The following is a 17,081-nucleotide window of genomic DNA, read 5'->3' as shown; positions in this document are numbered from 1 at the left end:
AGCTTTAAAGAGATGGTTTTCCGAGTTTATTGTGGAAGAAGTTAACTGGCTTGCACAGACCCCTGTCCTCAACCCAATTGAACACATTTGGGATGAACTGGAAACAGACTGTGAGCATGTCAGACAGCCTGACCTCAATAATGTTACTGTGGCTAAATTGGAAATTATCTTCAAGTGTCCACACACGTAAGGCCATGTAGTGTGTTTAACTCCATCAAGTTCCAGAGGCAAGATTTTATCAAGTGTGCATGTGGGAAAAAGTATATAATATCTGGGACTTAATTTAATACTCAGAAGCCTAAACCTCAAGTAGGATCATAAAGAAATCACTAAAGTGCACTCTACATCAGAGAGAGAGAGAGAGAGAGAGAGAGAGAGAGAGAGAGAGAGAGAGAGAGAGAGAGAGAGAGAGAGAGAGAGACAGAGAGAGACAGAGAGAGAGAGAGAGAGAGAGAGAGACAGAGAGAGACAGAGAGAGACAGAGACAGAGAGAGAGAGAGAGAGAGAGAGAGACAGACAGAGACGATAGTGAAAGAGAGAGAGAGAGGGAGGCGCAGCTGGTGGCAGCCAGAGGACCATCTGTTCATCACTCTATTAGTCCACACACACACACACACACACACACACACACACACACACACACACACACACACACACACACACACACACACACACACACACACACACACACACACACTCCTTCGCTCTCAGTGTCACACTTATTCTCAAAAGTGCACACATACACATGATGCACCTATAGTACGCCTCTATTTCCTCTCTTTAACAGTTTATCTTTCTTTCCTGTGTCTCTGATACTCGAGACCCCGTGAGACAGCCCTCACACACAGCTGTCTTCCCAGTAATTGTCACAGGCTGACACACCACAGCTAACATTTCAACAGCTCGCCCAATCACTGGATTTGTTTACAACGCTGTGCAGAGATGTCACATTCTACCAAAACAAACTGTGTGAATTTGTGTGAAAAATCAAAATTATCCACACACTCTTTAAATATTATCTTCATTCAACTTCTTCTTCTGTATGAAAGATTAGTAACCAGGGACATATCAAACACATAAAGCACATCATATTTTGCTGAAACAACTGATCCTTTAATTGATAAATTGATCTATATCAACAACCATTTTGAAAACCAATTAATTGTCTAGATAATTTATTGAGGAAAAATACAGACCTTTAGCTGGTTTAAGCATCTCTATGTAAAATTATTCCTGGTTTCTTTTTTTAATATAATAAAAAAAAATTATTATTGCAGTTTACACCAAACATCTTTCCATCTCCTATTACTCACCGTACATCTTTCCTTCATCTGATAGTATGATCTTCCTCCTTCCACAGGGCGGGTAGATGGCCAGGGCCTCTTGAAAGCTCTGCTCGATGTCGGGGCTCCAGACCCCTTCAGGATCCCCGTCCATGGTCTTATCCCCTCCAGAGTCACTCAGTCTTTCCATGTCATCCCCTGGACTCTCACTGCCGCTCCAGCTACTGCGTTCCATACTAGCAGCTAATGTTAAATATCCGACGTGTACTCAGCGCTAATGCTAATGGTTTGACACCAAGTAGGTGACGTGATAAAAAGCTAATTGTAACCTGAAGCTGATGTTAACACTAATGGCAATAATTATCTCCAAGTGGAGAAAGCCAGCTTGGGACAAATGGGAACTGAATGCTAATGCTAGCTGCTACTTCGACAATAGTAATCCCAAACGCTAACTACCTAAAATAATACCAAAAGTGACTGGTAGACTGTAGACAACTCAGCAAGTTGGTCCAAATCCAAAGTAAGAAAGCAGGAACCCTAAAATGAAAAGAAAAAAAACAGACACAAAAAAGTATTGTATTAGCTTCGTGTTGGTAGGAGAGTGGTCAGTGCATGCCATATTTCTGCACCCCGGGTTGTTCTCAGCCCTGGGACTTGTTGCATGTCATACTGCTCTCTCACGGCAAAAATGCTAAAAAGCAACTTTATATTTGTGGCTCAATGTCTCATGGTTCCTGGCTACAAAATGATGTTTCAGGGCGAGGCATGATTGGTTAGCCGCATCGCTTCAACACAACACAACACTAAAAAATATAACACTATTACTTTCCAGCAACACATGTCAAAGCGAGGGACTTTCACAAAGGCTAAGGTGTTTTTTGAATTTCAAACTGGGGTCAAAGAAAATAATTTTAAGCGTTGGCATGATTATGCAGCGCGAGAGCCCGAGGCAGTGCCGCTGCGTAATATCTCAGCAAAAAGTGTTTCATATTATCTCCCAAGTCAATCAATCAATCAAAAAACTTTATTGTCATTACGAGATTATACAATGTACAATTCAAATGAAATTTCGTTGTCCTGGCTTACTGTAAAAGTGACTGTAAAAGTGGTCATAAATATTTAAAAGTGTTGTGGTGCTGTTGCATAAATATAAAATAAAATGTGTACTTAAAATATAAATGTACTTTATATAAATAACATATATACACTCTATAAAATATATAAAATAGTCAGGATCCCGAAAGATCTTGAGTGACCAAGGCACGTCCTTTATGTCACGCACACTGTGCTGTACGAACTACTGGGCGTCCGGTCAATTCGGACAATAAAGAACATGGTTTGTAAGTTTGAGGGATGTACGGTATCTGCGGTACCACTTGGGCGGCGGGCAAGTGCAACCACAGTTAGAAAAGGCCATTTCTGCCTGCCCAAGACAAAAAAAGAGGTTAGGAGGTTTATGGGGCTGGCTTCTCCAGACGATTCATTCCATCTTTTTCTGAGCTGACTAGCCCCCTGACCGATCTGACTTGAAAGGGTGCCTCAGATCCAGTCCAGTGGATGAAGCTGTGTCAGCTGGAGTTTGAGAGGGTTAAGCAAGCCCTCTGTGGGGAGCCACTCCTGTATACTCTAAACTTTTGTCTCGCTTTTATGCTGCAGGCCGATGCCTCGAACAGCGGGATGGAGGCCGTTTTGTCCCAAAAGGGGGAGGGGGGGTTGCCCTGTACTGTACATTAATCGGAAGCTGGCTCAGCGAGAGGTGAACTACAGTACGGGGGGAAAAGAGCATCGCCATACGGTGAGCGGTCGACGCCCTGCGTTACTATGTGACCATGCCCCGCTCCAGTGGCTCCACCGCATCAAAGATGCCAACGCCCGGATCACTCGTTATGGATTCCAATAAATAGAATTTAAAAAAATTTAATTAGATTTTCCTCTTGCGTTGAACCAACGCTATTGCCACAACCTAGACTTAAAAACATTTTAAAAGGTCAAATACAATAGAAATGGGCCGTTCTCCTCTCTCTGGAGCCTATTCCATGATTCAAGCTGATATTAAGTCTGTATTTTTAACAAGAACATGTTTTCTAGTGCAGCTTTAAGTTCTGATCAACACATTGTAGGCCTGAATCCAAGCTGCTACGGGGACATTATTGCTTCTTTTCTTGTAGGAAATTGCCTATTTTGTTAAACTGCCTAACATCAAATCCAAATGCACATAAGTAGAGCAAGTGAAGGACGGACAGACAGACGGACAGACAGACGGACAGACAGACAGTTAGACAGAGACCACTACTACACACAGCTACTAGCAGATTTGGGTAGAAAAAAAGAGAAACTAAAGGAGCTTGCCAGCTGCCTACAATTCTTCTAAAATTCCCATCAGTAAACAGCAGGGTTGGCAGAGTACACACCACACTCACACACCAACATATGCACACACACACAATTACAGTGCCAGCTCCTTGGGCAAACACATGTCATTTTGTCTGGTCTTCTACTGTTCACACTTCCCATGCACTGTCCCTTGCCACAGCCTGCAGTGTGTGTGTGTGTGTGTGTGTGTGTGTGTGTGTGTGTGTGTGTGTGTGTGTGTGTGTGTGTGTGTGTGTCTGGCTAATTTTAGCACAATTACACCTGACACTGTGCACACATAAAGCCTGTAAAGCAGCAGGCAACAATTTGGATACATTTTAACCCCGTCCGTACACTTGAGCCCAGCTCAATGCTTTTTAACACCTCGGGCAAATTGCTGCGAAGCCGCAAGAAAACATGCATTGGCTTGGACTCCCAGCCATGTGTAATGAATGAGATCTGCTGCTTTTACTAGAGTTTGTCCTCTGGTTCTCTCTTCATGCTTATTCTATTCACCCTCATTTCCGTTTCCTCTCCAACTTCATACCCTTGCTTTCTTCCCCTTTTCCCTCCCCCAGCAGTTTTCCATTCAAATAAGGATTCATTCATCCAGCGGGCTGTATGGTTGAGCACCAGCAGCAAGATTTGTTTCCTCTACACCGAGTGTGAGTGTGCACTGGAGTGACGTTTCCTTCTTCACAAGTAACAGAGGCTGTGATCTTAGATTAATGTTACAATAACTCCACTGATGACAAGTTTTAATTACGGAAATAAAGGATTGAAACATCCATAAAAACCTTTCAAACCACTTTTCAGTGTTATCCTATTAGTATGCTTCTTGACAACATTTTACCAAAATATGTCTATATATACAACTTCCATTCAGCTTTGGTGGTTAAATGAGAGTGATAGTTTGGCATGGTGGTATAGCCGAAACAATGAAAAGACTACTGGAAGTTTATCACATAGACACACTTGTGCTAATACAGTATATCAGCAAACGGCAGTTGTTGTGCTGACGGTGGGCGGTGAACATTTTTAAATATTGCCCAACCCTAGCACTAATCAATATTTTATATATTAATAATGGATCAGATGTCTATGTGTAATGTGAAAGGGGTAGCCTTTTAGCTCACTCTTTTTGAGTTAGTTATTGGTAATTGTTACCAGTCACAACAGGCAGCGGTTTTCAGCAGGAAAGCTCTGACAAACCCACCGTACACTACCTGCCCAACTCTGCCACACACAGTTAGAGACTATCTAGATAACATAGTCATGCATTTAGCAGAGAGACAGATCTTCCTCAGATGTTGGTGGAGACAAAAACTGACCTACAAGGAGAGTAAATATTGGAATTACGTTCATCAGCTAGACAGAAACATGACTCAAAGTCAGTGTTAATGTTGCGCCATGTCTGCTGGGAATGTAAACAGACAATGTTATGCTAACATGTTGGCCACAAAAACTTAAGTGATGTCAGTGTTGTTCTCAGATTCAGCCACCCCAAAGTGCTCAAAATATTAATTAATTAATCAAATACATGCATTTGGGTTCTTTGTCACTGAAAAAGCAGATTCAACTGAGACTTTGTGCACGTGAGGGTCTTGATCTACTCCCTTCTTGTGTCAGTTAATTAGTTTGCGTCTGTGAATCAATAAAAACAATCACTCTGAGCACAAAAGAAATAAAGCACAATCACATCACCTTTTAAAGATTCTCTCGAAAATAAACTGTTGAGAGAAGAGAGAAGTTCTTCATATTTCTTCAGAAGCATTCACAAAACATTTGACCTCTTTGAAAGGCATATGCTCGTACAATGGCAATGAACCACCTTTAGAATCAATGCGACTTTAATTCCTGCAGTAACATTTTGTCTTTATTGTATTTACAACATTTAACGACGCTATTTCTTTGTATCATGGTGCAACAGCCTTCCAACATCAAACTCAGCGAGTATTCTACTTCACAGCTCTGCATGTGTGTGCTAGGAAACCTCAACCATGTGATGACATAGTGTACATAATGGTATGTCAAGAAAGTATATTTGAGCTTTAAATTTCACTGCAATGTTAAATGTCCCATACTCTGATATTTTACGTTTATACTAAGATCATTGGGCAAATGGGGTTGCACTACGTTCTGGCTGCGATACGGTTTTGTTCCGACCTCCACACAGCATCATACCAAGCTGTCCGTCTCTATGGCCCTGTTCAGACCTGGCATGTACATGTGTCTTGGGTGACCACTTCCCGCTCTATATGCAAATAAACACGTACGTCAGGAGTTGGGCTTTTAATAAAACTAAATTAGGACTGGTGTGTTAACTACACGCCAAACGACAACGATGATCAGCAAAGTAATCTTCACTTCACCTCTCTCCTGCGCTGCACGCCCTGAACTCGATACTAGCTGAGGATATTGATGATCGTGAAGTTTTAGCTGCACCGCTGCAGAATGAATACAGGGGATACACTGTTCCATCATCTTGTCTCTGTCGGAGAGTAACATGGACAGACACGCACACGTCAGTTGAGTAGGCAGTTCTTAAATGTGACAAAGGACACATTGGCATACCCACTGCTAAACATGAGGCCATATCAGACCACCTCCGAACGTTGTCTGATCGATCGCAAGCAATGCGTCTTGCGTGTATTCACACCTGTACTTAGAGCTGTCCACTTGTGATCGGATCACAAAAGACGCACGTTAATACCAGGTCTTTGCACTCACCTTCACAGCTACCAGCAATTTAGAGACACCAGTTAACATTATTAACCTAGCCTGCATGTCTTTGGACTGTGGGTGGAAGCTGGAGGACACGGAGAACATCCTCTCTGACAGGCGACAGGGCTAACCATTGCACCAACGGCACGGCACCATGCAAATGTTATAATAACTCCCATTGTTGTGTAAGCGCTGCTCTTATATGTGTTATGTTTACGAATGATTTAATTAGGTAAATTGTCCACAAGGCAGCTGATAAATCAGAGAGCTGAGATCACATTCAAATACACAGGGTCAAACAACGCTATGAGAGCAGTGAGAGTGAACCAAAGACCAAAGCAAGTCATACATCGGCTGAATAAATCTTGTTTACTGCAGTGATATGAAACAATAATAAATAATAATAATAAAAGGTTTTGCAGTGATTTAATTGCAATAAACGTATCAAAAGGATGCCCAAATAAGTACATAATGATACCGATTTGTAAAAAGCCTGAATTGTCAGTCATTAAAGGTCCGTTTGCAAGACGACAAGCAAATAAACCTTTTAAATGCTTGTTTTCTGAATGGAGATCGATTCAATCACGGCTAGGCTAAGCTAACATTGTAGCTCCATCAACACTCAAAATAACATCACTTGGGCATAAATACAGCAGCAACTTTATTGTTTATACCATAGACAGTCTGGGGTTTATACATACATTTATAAACATTTTCGTCTCGTCTCTGTACAAATATGAGGTACTGTTGAACTCTGGGTGAAAATGCAAACGGCCAATGGCTACTGCTTTCCTCCATTTCTAATTATTTAACGGCAGGACGTCAGTGACGACAGAGGAGATTCTCAGCGCTGATCGGCTTTCGTGCCACACAAATTTTTGCGCAAGTTGACATTTTTCTACTCGCACCGGAAGAAGAGAAGCAAAGTGAAGAAAAGAGAAAAGAAGAGAAGAGTTAACAGAAGTGGTTAACAGAAGAATCCCACTGAGGCTCAGGAGATGTGAGCATGAGAGGGGCCCAGCAGCAGATGGACGCTGGAGAGAGACATTAGTCACACAACAATCAACTCTGACTGGGCGACTCCTCTGCACCCGGGGTGCCCCTCCTCTCTGTGTGTCTCTCTGTCACCAGGCAGGCCTGGGCCACTCCAGCCAGGACAGCAGGCTTCATGGTGTCAGTGCCAGCCCTCAGGAGAACACACACAGGGCATCCAGCCACAGCCCTGCAGCTGCTTTGGACTCTCATGCTCTCCCTCTGTGTCGCTTTTCTTCCTCTTTCACTTCTTTCTTACAGCACTTATTGGCTTCCAGCACATGCCAACTAGATGTATGTGTTTGTGAGCATGCAATGTGCATGGCTCTCAGCCTCCATACTGTTAAAGGCAGGCCAGTGAGGTTGTAATGAAATGCAATGCAACTGTGTGAGTGCCTGCATTACCAGAGGGTCTTAAGTGTGTGTGTGTGTGTGTGTGTGTGTGTGTGTGTGTGTGTGAGTGAGTGTGTGTGTGTGTGTGTGTGTGTGTGTGTGTGTGTGTGTGTGTGTGTGTGTGTGTGCGTATGTGTGCGTGTGTCAGCAGGGGGTCCTGTTGGTAGACAAGTTGAATGTGTTATCACAGGCTAGTCAGTTCCTTTCACTCTATTGGACCACTCAACGGCATCTGTTTTAACTGCTTCCAACATGCGCTGTGCAAACGCACACACACACACACACACACAGGTTTTATACAAGAGGATTTTCTCATAATCCTCAAAGCAAACATTGTTCCACTTTACAATGTTTTGCCATTTTTTAATAGTCCCTTACGGCCCAAATATAATTATTCAGCATCTGAGGTGATATTTCTTATTGTCTGCTTATATTAGCTCCTTTTAGTTTGTATATTTCCATCAAGGACCATGCAGGACTAACACTCATTTTTTACTTGCGTAAATGCGACTAAAGTGTAAGACTCGCAACAGATGCGGGGGTGTATCATTTATCTTGCTGCTTTAACAGCCTCCACAGCGGACACATCATTTGCACCTCATGTTATTCAAACAGTCAGAATGTATTTAAGAATATGATTTCAGCCAGAGCTGCTGCACCGTCTGTCCCTGAGCTCCACACTGGTCACTTTGGGAACACATTTAACATACTGACACACAAAAGAAAATCTCATCTTTTACTACACTAATTTGTGCAGAAGTGTGGTGACATTTTTATGTGAATCACTCTGCTGCATGTTTTTGATATTTATAACTATTTCTGCATATATAATTATGTATAATTCTAAAAGGATCCTGGCTGCGCAACAGCTACAGCTTTAAAGCATTACTATACAGTGGTGAATGGGATTAATCACATGGTGTAGTTTAGTAGTCCAACACAGTTGTATTTTCATCTCAAACATATGATGGATAACATGTTGCTGTTATCGCACATCCAAATCACAAACATTTATAACAAATAACTAAACTAAACATGTATATAGCATCTGGGCCATAACCAAATGGGTTCATGCAAATAACCATTAGCTTCTTGTATAAATATACAGTATATATACTTTAAGTCTTTAAGGTGTCCTGTAGGCCAGGCCAATGTATTGTCCAATATTATCTTATTGAAGATGCATCTGTATTTGTGTATACGTCAGTAACAACAAGTTGCAGTGCAAAAATGGAAAACTAGGTTTGAGGTAATGTAGAAATAGTTTCTAGATTACATATTTCACTTTTTACTGTAAATTGTCCTTCTTAAAAAAACAACCTGAATCTAATGTATCCGGGTCGAGATTGTTGTTTATTTTATGTGGTTATAACAAAAAGATTACTATTGGCCGATATATTGTTACTGGATTTAAAAAAATATTGAGATATTTTGAGGTATTGAGCTTCAGATGTCCTTTATCGGTTGGGCTATAGTACTGTGCAGTTTTCAAATACATTTAATTTACTCACCAAAAGTCCTTTTCGAGGCCTGACTAATGTGTTGAGTGCATTTCCTTTCTCATAAAATATGTGTATGTGTTTTGTATTTTTATATTTTAAATATTGTTTCAGTCTTCTTTTTCCCAGCCATTTCTACAACTCGCATTACAGCCGCTAACTGTTGATCAGCAGAAAAGCGTGACACCAATGGCAGGAATGTTTAGCGCGTCGTATGTATGTAAAAACAGTGTCCATAGCAATGCTAGTGGTCATAAACCCCACAGGGTCCCATTACAAACAGATGAGGAGAAATGTAATTAACAATTGTGACAAACTTCCATTTGTGTGGTATTTTCAAAGGGTTTTTTCCTCGACTGTCAGTTTTTTTGTTTTCTGCAATGTTATTGTATTTGTGATAAACACAAGCCACTGTTCAACACATTCAAAGAGAAAAACTCACATTAGCATTCAACCGTACAGCAGGAGAAAAGGACTGGGGCAGTTATTTGCTTGGTCTCCATGCGCACTGGCTTAAAAACGTCATGCAACTCCTCTGGCATCAGCATATCAACTGTATCCAACTGTGGGAGACTCTACACACACATCCTTCAGTGGGGTCATGAAGAGTCACATGTGTCTTGGACCACAGCTGCTTGTGGCTCGGGTAATGCTCTATGCTGATACACTCACATGTGTTCATGGCCAGATGTAAACAGAAGAAATGCCTTTTCACAAAGCTACACCACCATCAATCATGGGACAATCTTCCCCAACAAGACTCAAAACAGTGTTTTGTTTAAGCTACATTTTAACCTAACTGTGGGGAAGTGTAGGTCCACTCTGGAGCTCGAACCAACGACCTTCCGGTTAGTGTACGACCACTCTACCTCCTGAGTCACGAACACGCTTGTGCCTCCATTTCTACTGCAGACTTTAATCACTTCTGTACTCCATTGCACGTCTCTGCATTCGGTCTTTATAGTTCTGATGGTCACGATTTCAATTAATCCATTGCTGATAAATTCATCCAGCACAATGCCGGGGGGGAAATAATCACCGTTGTGAAAGTCTTGAGTTGGTTTGATTAGTTCTGACCTGATTTCATGTTTAAAAAACAAAGACAGATATTCATTGGGCGAAATGAAAAAGCAGCATCAGTGAAATGAAAACAGCAAAGCTTTCTTCTTCTTTTATTCTTCCTCTGCACTAATACACACTTGAGAAAGACAGAGAAAGTGAGAAAGAGACTTGCTTTATGAGTGGTGAAGAGGCAGTGGTTCACAGCATGCACTCCTCATTATTTCACCATCTCTTTTCACAGAAGCATTACCATTTATGCACACACAGTAATTGGTCACAGATTGCACACTGATACAGTGAAGTGCTTATTTCCTCCTGGAAATGTGATGGTAAAAGGTTTAGCTAGCAGCTCTTCTCTCTGTTCTCCATCCCTCTCTGTTATTCTTCTTCCACCAGTTTTTGCTGAGTCAGACCGAGCCATTATGTGGCCTCTTCCTGGACAGGGGGCGGGTGGGAGTGGGGGGGGGGGGCTCGCTGTCACGCGTAGGCTGTCACACATGGAAGACAATATCCTCCACCAGTAGAAAGAGAGGCCTGGGGAGGCTGCAGCAATACCAACACCATTTAATAAGTGTGAACTCAGGAGCATTGTGCCGAGACAGAAACCTCACGTGTGTGTGTGTGTGTGTGTGTGTGTGTGTGTGTGTGTGTGTGTGTGTATTTATGTTTGAGACATATTCCTCACCTAAGAGAGGAACATTGTAAGGTTGCATGAATGTGAAGAGAGTACAGTGAACTCCATCTATCCATCTCCACAATGGCATCCTCTACAGCTAAAATATGCTCTGCTCTTCCCTGCCGCTCAACACACACACACACACACACACACACACACACACACACACACACACACACACACACACACACACACACACACACACACACACACACACACACACACACACACACAATGAATTAGCCCCTGAACTGCTTTTCCATCTGTGGTTTATTAAAACTTGGGTATTGCTTTATTTAGACCGAAGCAGGTTGGGAGGCAGAGAGAGTGGTGGCTGTGCATCCCATGCTGGCGTGTAGTAGGTTATTTTAAGATATAACTGGCTTTATAAGATTTACAGTTCATCATTTTGTCCATTCTTTCAGTCAGTTATGTTTTTGTGATTGTGATAAACGTTCACAAGGGACAGCCTTTGTTTTATCTTCCATATACATTTGATTAACCAAGAGGTTTGTTAACTGTATGCCTGTGTTTCTTGCCCTGTCAGGATTATTTTTTTAGCAATCCTGACCTCTTCCTACTAACTTTAGGGGTGCTATAATTCTATTTTTGCTGATACATTTTTTTGCAAGGTTGCCATGGGAGCTAAGGGGTTAAAGCCTTGATCCTCCTTCAGTCCAGACACGGACAGCTGCAGACATGCCCGCGCTTCTACATGAACAACCCCCACAAATTGGGCTTAACACTGAAAATCAATTTTCACAGAGATAAAACAACCTCAAAGCAGATTTGAATAACTTCAAATAACATGCAACTTTAGATAAACAGCGACCACTGGGCTGTATGTTACTAAGTAATATTGAATGGTAACACATAGTGTAACTGTTGCATACACAAAGTAGTCATTAGAAGAGCGATTTGCCAGACATTAGTTACAGTAACAGCTACAGGTCATACGTACAGACCAAATAAGGCTGCAGCAGGAAAAACTCTTAGTTATGAAAGATGCAACTTTTAATAAGACTGAGTCTCATGGAAGACGTATGAAGGTGTGAACATATCCTGCTGGCATTCACAGGTGCTGATAGCATCTAAAGAACGAAAAGGCAAACCAGTGCAAAATGACCACGATATGTTAAAGGCTCTACGAAAAGTAGAAGCTGTTCAATTTTTAATTCAGAGAAAACTTTTTGGGGTTTCAACAGAGCCATTATTTAGCTATCTCTGATTGGAGACGTTATGAGAAACGTACAGAACAAACAGCAGTGAGGATCACTGTCGGGCCTACAGAAGACAAAAAGTGAGGTTGTGAGCACAACAGCAGGTAAACGTTTCTCCCTGTGAGAGTATCAGAGATCAGAGTAAGCTGTTGTCCCACTCTGCAAAGTGTTTATCGTGTCAATTCCTCCAACCGGGAAAGTAAACAGTAGTAGTTGAAATCTAGACTTCCAGCTCGCTTCCTGCTCAGGACAGGAAACATGAGGCTGACTCAGACTTCCCACGATGGGTTAGTTGCTCTCCTCCATTTATCTGCTTGCTGCTAAAATCCTAAAAGACTTGAGATGGTGTCCATGCTGATGCAGATCACTTTCTGAAAACGCTTTCAATGTGTTTTCTGTGCACAGTATCAGTTTCTAGTAGCTGCAAATACCAAGACAACAGAAATACACTTCAATCTCTTCCTCTTGTTTTACTGTTAATAGAAGAAGTTTATTATTCAATTTATTATTATTATTATTATTATTATTATTATTATTATTATTATTAAGTGTAACTCGCACAGGACCTGGCAGGGGGTGTGGTTGAATGGAATGGGTGAACTTGGCTTGTCCTTTCAGGGTAAAGCTCATCTGTTGGTAGACACACACGTAAAGTAAACATTGAGGTCATTTTTAAATTTGACAAAAAATGATGAATGTGAATTTACTTGTGTATATTATGAATATTAAAAACAATAATCTAAAAATCGGGGATATGTTTGTAAGAGGTTGAGATGCTGATAAACCTCTCCTGTCCAACCTACTGCAGTTCATCGACACACACTACATGTTCAGTATTATATTTTGGATAAGGGAGGGGACATATGTTATATGTTAATAGTTTATTGTTAAGCATTGACACTTGTGTACACACTGTTGCACTTCAGCTTTTATAAAACTTAGTGTAACATACGGTTAGATCCTGCTTTGTAAATCCTGATTTAGTCCCATCATGCTTACCTTTTACTCTTCACACAACGTAGTATAGATTTCACAACATTGTCGTTGCAGAATCACCTGTACGGTGATACCATTCTTATGATTGGTGGTATTAACATATTGCAGGTTATGTATTACCCAGCTCAGATATATAAAAAATACATAAAATGAAAAAAGATAGGTTTTGGAGACGTATTTGTATAAGTGTGGACATTAGAGAGAAAGACAGACGGACTGACGGGGAGCCCAGGCAGTCAGACAAGCCAGCACAGGCTCCACAGCCAGAAAGCTGCTCTCCCCCCCACACACACCCAGGAGGATGCCTATTGTTCCCCCATCTCCTAAACAAAGCGTGCCCCCCCACCTCAACCCACACCCCAAACCCCCCCCCCCCCTCTCCTTTGCCCACCTACCCCCATTGCACCCCCCCTCCTCCTAACTGACCCACTCACCCCCCACACACTCTCAGCATTGTTGCTCTGATAAACTGGCTCCGCTTCCTAAATTTCATTACACACAAGCTTCCCCTCTTTCAGTTTTAATCCTCTGAAGAAAAAAAGTGACCGAATTTATCCTCAATCATCCTGCGACATGCTGAATGTCACTTTCTAGTGAGCACAACTTGCAGAAAATTATCACATTTATGAGCAAAAATCTAATATAATGTCAGAGCGGATAGTCAGAGAAGTGTACAACACAGAGAATCCACTGCAGGAGTTGACTTTAATTAGCGTCAAAAGGAAACTACAGGGTTTTTGTTTTTAAGAGAAAATTCTCCAATTGACACCTCAATAATTCCAACAACAACACAGACGTCTTCACAGACAAAAGCATCACATCATTTCCAGGATGTACTGTATCACCTGTTGATTCATCCAAACGTCAAACTGTCACACCTCAAACTCTCAACTAATTGTGCCTAAGAAAACGTCCTTATTTGAATAAGAAATAACTAAGTGGGACTACATCTGGACGTCACAAGACATCATTTCATGCCAGGGAGATTACTCCTTCTAATCCCGACTCCATACAAATCTGTGTGCCGGATTTTGTCCTCCTGTCTAGAAATGAGACAACAGATAAAACAATGTGGAGGACACAACTCCACCGTACTGTAACAGCATTGGTGAAGTACGTGAACACACACTCAAACATGCGCACATACACAGCGTTTGTGTCTAAAGCACACAGAGGCCATATGGTGCGTCCTCATCCACCGACGCCTGTTGCTGCCGCAACAATAGGCCTGCCTGGCCTGGACAGCAAGAGGCAAACACACACACACGCACACAAATGTGAGCACATACACACACACGCACAAATGTGAGCACATACACACACACACACCAAATGGTCGTTAGTCAGTCAGTCTGCGTTGCTTAGGCCCAGAACAAACGCCTGGATTTGCATTCTGCGCCTCCAGTCCTCCTCCTCCCTCTCTCTCACACACACACACACACACACACTTCGCCGGTCTCTACAGGTGCATGGAGCACTCAAAACAGATGTCAACGGACTGGAGAGGGAGAGGCACGGGGGGAGAGGGGAGGAAAGTGGAGGGACGACGGGAGGCTGTTTGCCCAGGGTGACTGATAAAGCTTTGTACACTCGCAGGCCTAGACACAGCAAAGACAATGAGACACACACTCATTTGCGCGCACTAACGCACACACACGCACACAGATGTATCTCCTTCCTCTGTTACTCTTTCCGGACGGCCTGATTTATCAAAAAGCAAGAAGCAAAAAGAGAGAATAAAAAGTGCAATTTGCTCCCAACATCCAGGTTTACAAGATATAGAACATTTTCAAGGTTTTAAAATTGACAAAAGAAAAAAACTAATTTGTGTCACTTCTCAACATCCACATTTTTCAGGAGAAATGATGTCATAGATATTGTTGGGGGTGTAGAGCATCACTACATCACATTTATCCCTGCTTTACTCTGTTGCCAGCTGCCACACGGGAACCAAAACTGACTCTACAAACTTAATAAACACGCATTCATCTTTATGAAGGCAGAAATTGAAAAAACGTAGTTAATACTTTATATAAAAGAATTTAAGATTTGTTTTCTGCTTTGCTTATTTAGTAAGTTTAATGTCTCTATCCCACACTGATCGTTTTGTTGCACCTTTAATCAGTCCATACCGTCATGTATTCATTATTTCAGTCCATTTGTATGTATGATGGAGTTGTTTGAACAATATTTAAAGACATTGTGAGCTCTGAGCAATTACACTATAATAGGCAAATTAAAAAAAAGAAAAAAAACAATTGATCAATTATTGGTAAAATAACCTGAAGGTTACGTTGATAACGACATTTACATGTTGAGTCATAAACTCACCAGACTGTTATTATTTAACTGGATGTACATCTCTCATTGACATAACTAAATACTGATTTGAAAATGTTATTCAATCAGACCTATTCTACCAAAAAGAAAAACTACTCAGAATTCAAACGCTTGCCTTTAGCATACGCCTCCCCTCAGCTGACAGATTACTGTTACACGAGTAATGCAGCCAGTATGTTTCACCCTACAGGCTGTAATTGTCTCCAATAATTACATCGTGGCTTGGAGTGCATTACCACAGATCTCTTGCTATAAAGGACAAGAGCAGTCCTTTAATCAATATTTAAAAGGAAATAAACATAACAACTATAAACCCATGCAGGATTATTATAAGCTACTGTGGGGGGGTTAAAAATATGTAATATCTCTTTCAAAACCAGCTCCCACAGACACCTAAAACATATCAGATGTAAACTGCTGTGACATGAATGCTGCTTCAACTGTCTGGAATCATTAGAAACAAAACAGATCAAAAGTAAATCATATTTTAGAAAAGCATCAACAGTTTAGTCTACGACCTGTAATGCTGTAAAACGTTCATTTACATAGTGAAAGATGAGTCTGAAAACTCAAATCAGGCCTATAAAAATGAGTTCTAAATCCTTAATATTAGTATTTCTTCTTTAGGATGAAGAGGAGGTGTAGATGCGTTAGCAGATCCAGCAGCAGCCTGTATGATCGTGTTCTCATTGAGCATATAATGTGCTGTCCATTGGGTAAACAGTGGCTGTGTGCACGTTATCAGCCTATGGCCTGTTCCTGGGCCCTGCCAGTGTCGGAAAAGAGAAAACCCCGCCGATGCAACAAGTCTCCCATTCACTCCCAGCTTTGTGAAGCTGCCTCCCAGCGCTGCAGCGAAGATGGTTTCATCTTTTTCGCGTTACATGTAGGTCAATTCATGAACCTAACCCTGATGGAGAAATATCCCAGAGCATTCATTTTAGTATACGAGAAAAGCAGGTTTGTTTTTTGGTGTCGGGAGAAAGGGGGATACAACTGTAGTGAAAGCGACATCCCTCGCTCTGAAGCTCACGCGGCAAAGCATTAATAAGCTTATTAGACTTGTTTAACATCTATCAGGGTGTGAGTGTGTCGATTTCGCCAGCGATGTCGCGGAAATTGTTTGAATTTCAGCTTCAGTGACCACTTCAGGGTTTTAGAAACAAGCAAAACGTCCGAGGGCTTTGAGACGCGCAGGCTGCAGGCTGAGGGGGGACTCCTCCTTGGGAACTTACCTCGATTCATACGTCTCTTTATGGATTAATTCCCACACTTTTCCACGGATCGGAGTCGTTAGAGCATCGGGAAGCACTCCGCCAACTCCAGAGTCTCCTCACGGTTTTGGTTTAATGAATAATCGGACGCGCTGAGTGCGTAAAATGCGCAGCGTCTCTCCAAGGATGCGAAATATGCGCGGAATGGGAGCAGGAATGAAATGAACGCAGTGGACTGAGTTGAACGGGGCGGGGTGAGAGGAACTGGCGTCACCCTGGATGGATGAAAT

The 17,081-nt window shown here is 41.9% G+C and overlaps 1 protein-coding gene across 1 annotated transcript in view; it reads right to left on the bottom strand.

Moving 5' to 3' along the window:
• The window catches only part of LOC115009320 (transcriptional enhancer factor TEF-1-like), a 39,874-nt gene extending 22,889 nt beyond the window's left edge, over positions 1-16,985 (bottom strand). The window contains exons 1-2 of the mRNA XM_029433245.1: positions 16,813-16,985; positions 1,314-1,820 (exon numbers count right to left, since the gene is read on the bottom strand). Coding sequence (XP_029289105.1) covers positions 1,314-1,518 — 205 coding nt within the window. The 5' untranslated portion in view covers positions 1,519-1,820; positions 16,813-16,985. The remainder of the gene's footprint in view (positions 1-1,313; positions 1,821-16,812) is intronic.
• Between the last annotated feature and the right edge of the window lie 96 nt (positions 16,986-17,081).

Source organism: Cottoperca gobio, chromosome 6 (genome assembly GCF_900634415.1).
Source record: "Cottoperca gobio chromosome 6, fCotGob3.1, whole genome shotgun sequence".
In the NCBI taxonomy this organism is placed as follows: domain Eukaryota; kingdom Metazoa; phylum Chordata; class Actinopteri; order Perciformes; family Bovichtidae; genus Cottoperca; species Cottoperca gobio.
The sequence above is the reverse complement of the archived record's forward strand: the minus strand, read 5'-3'. Positions and strand labels throughout refer to the sequence as shown.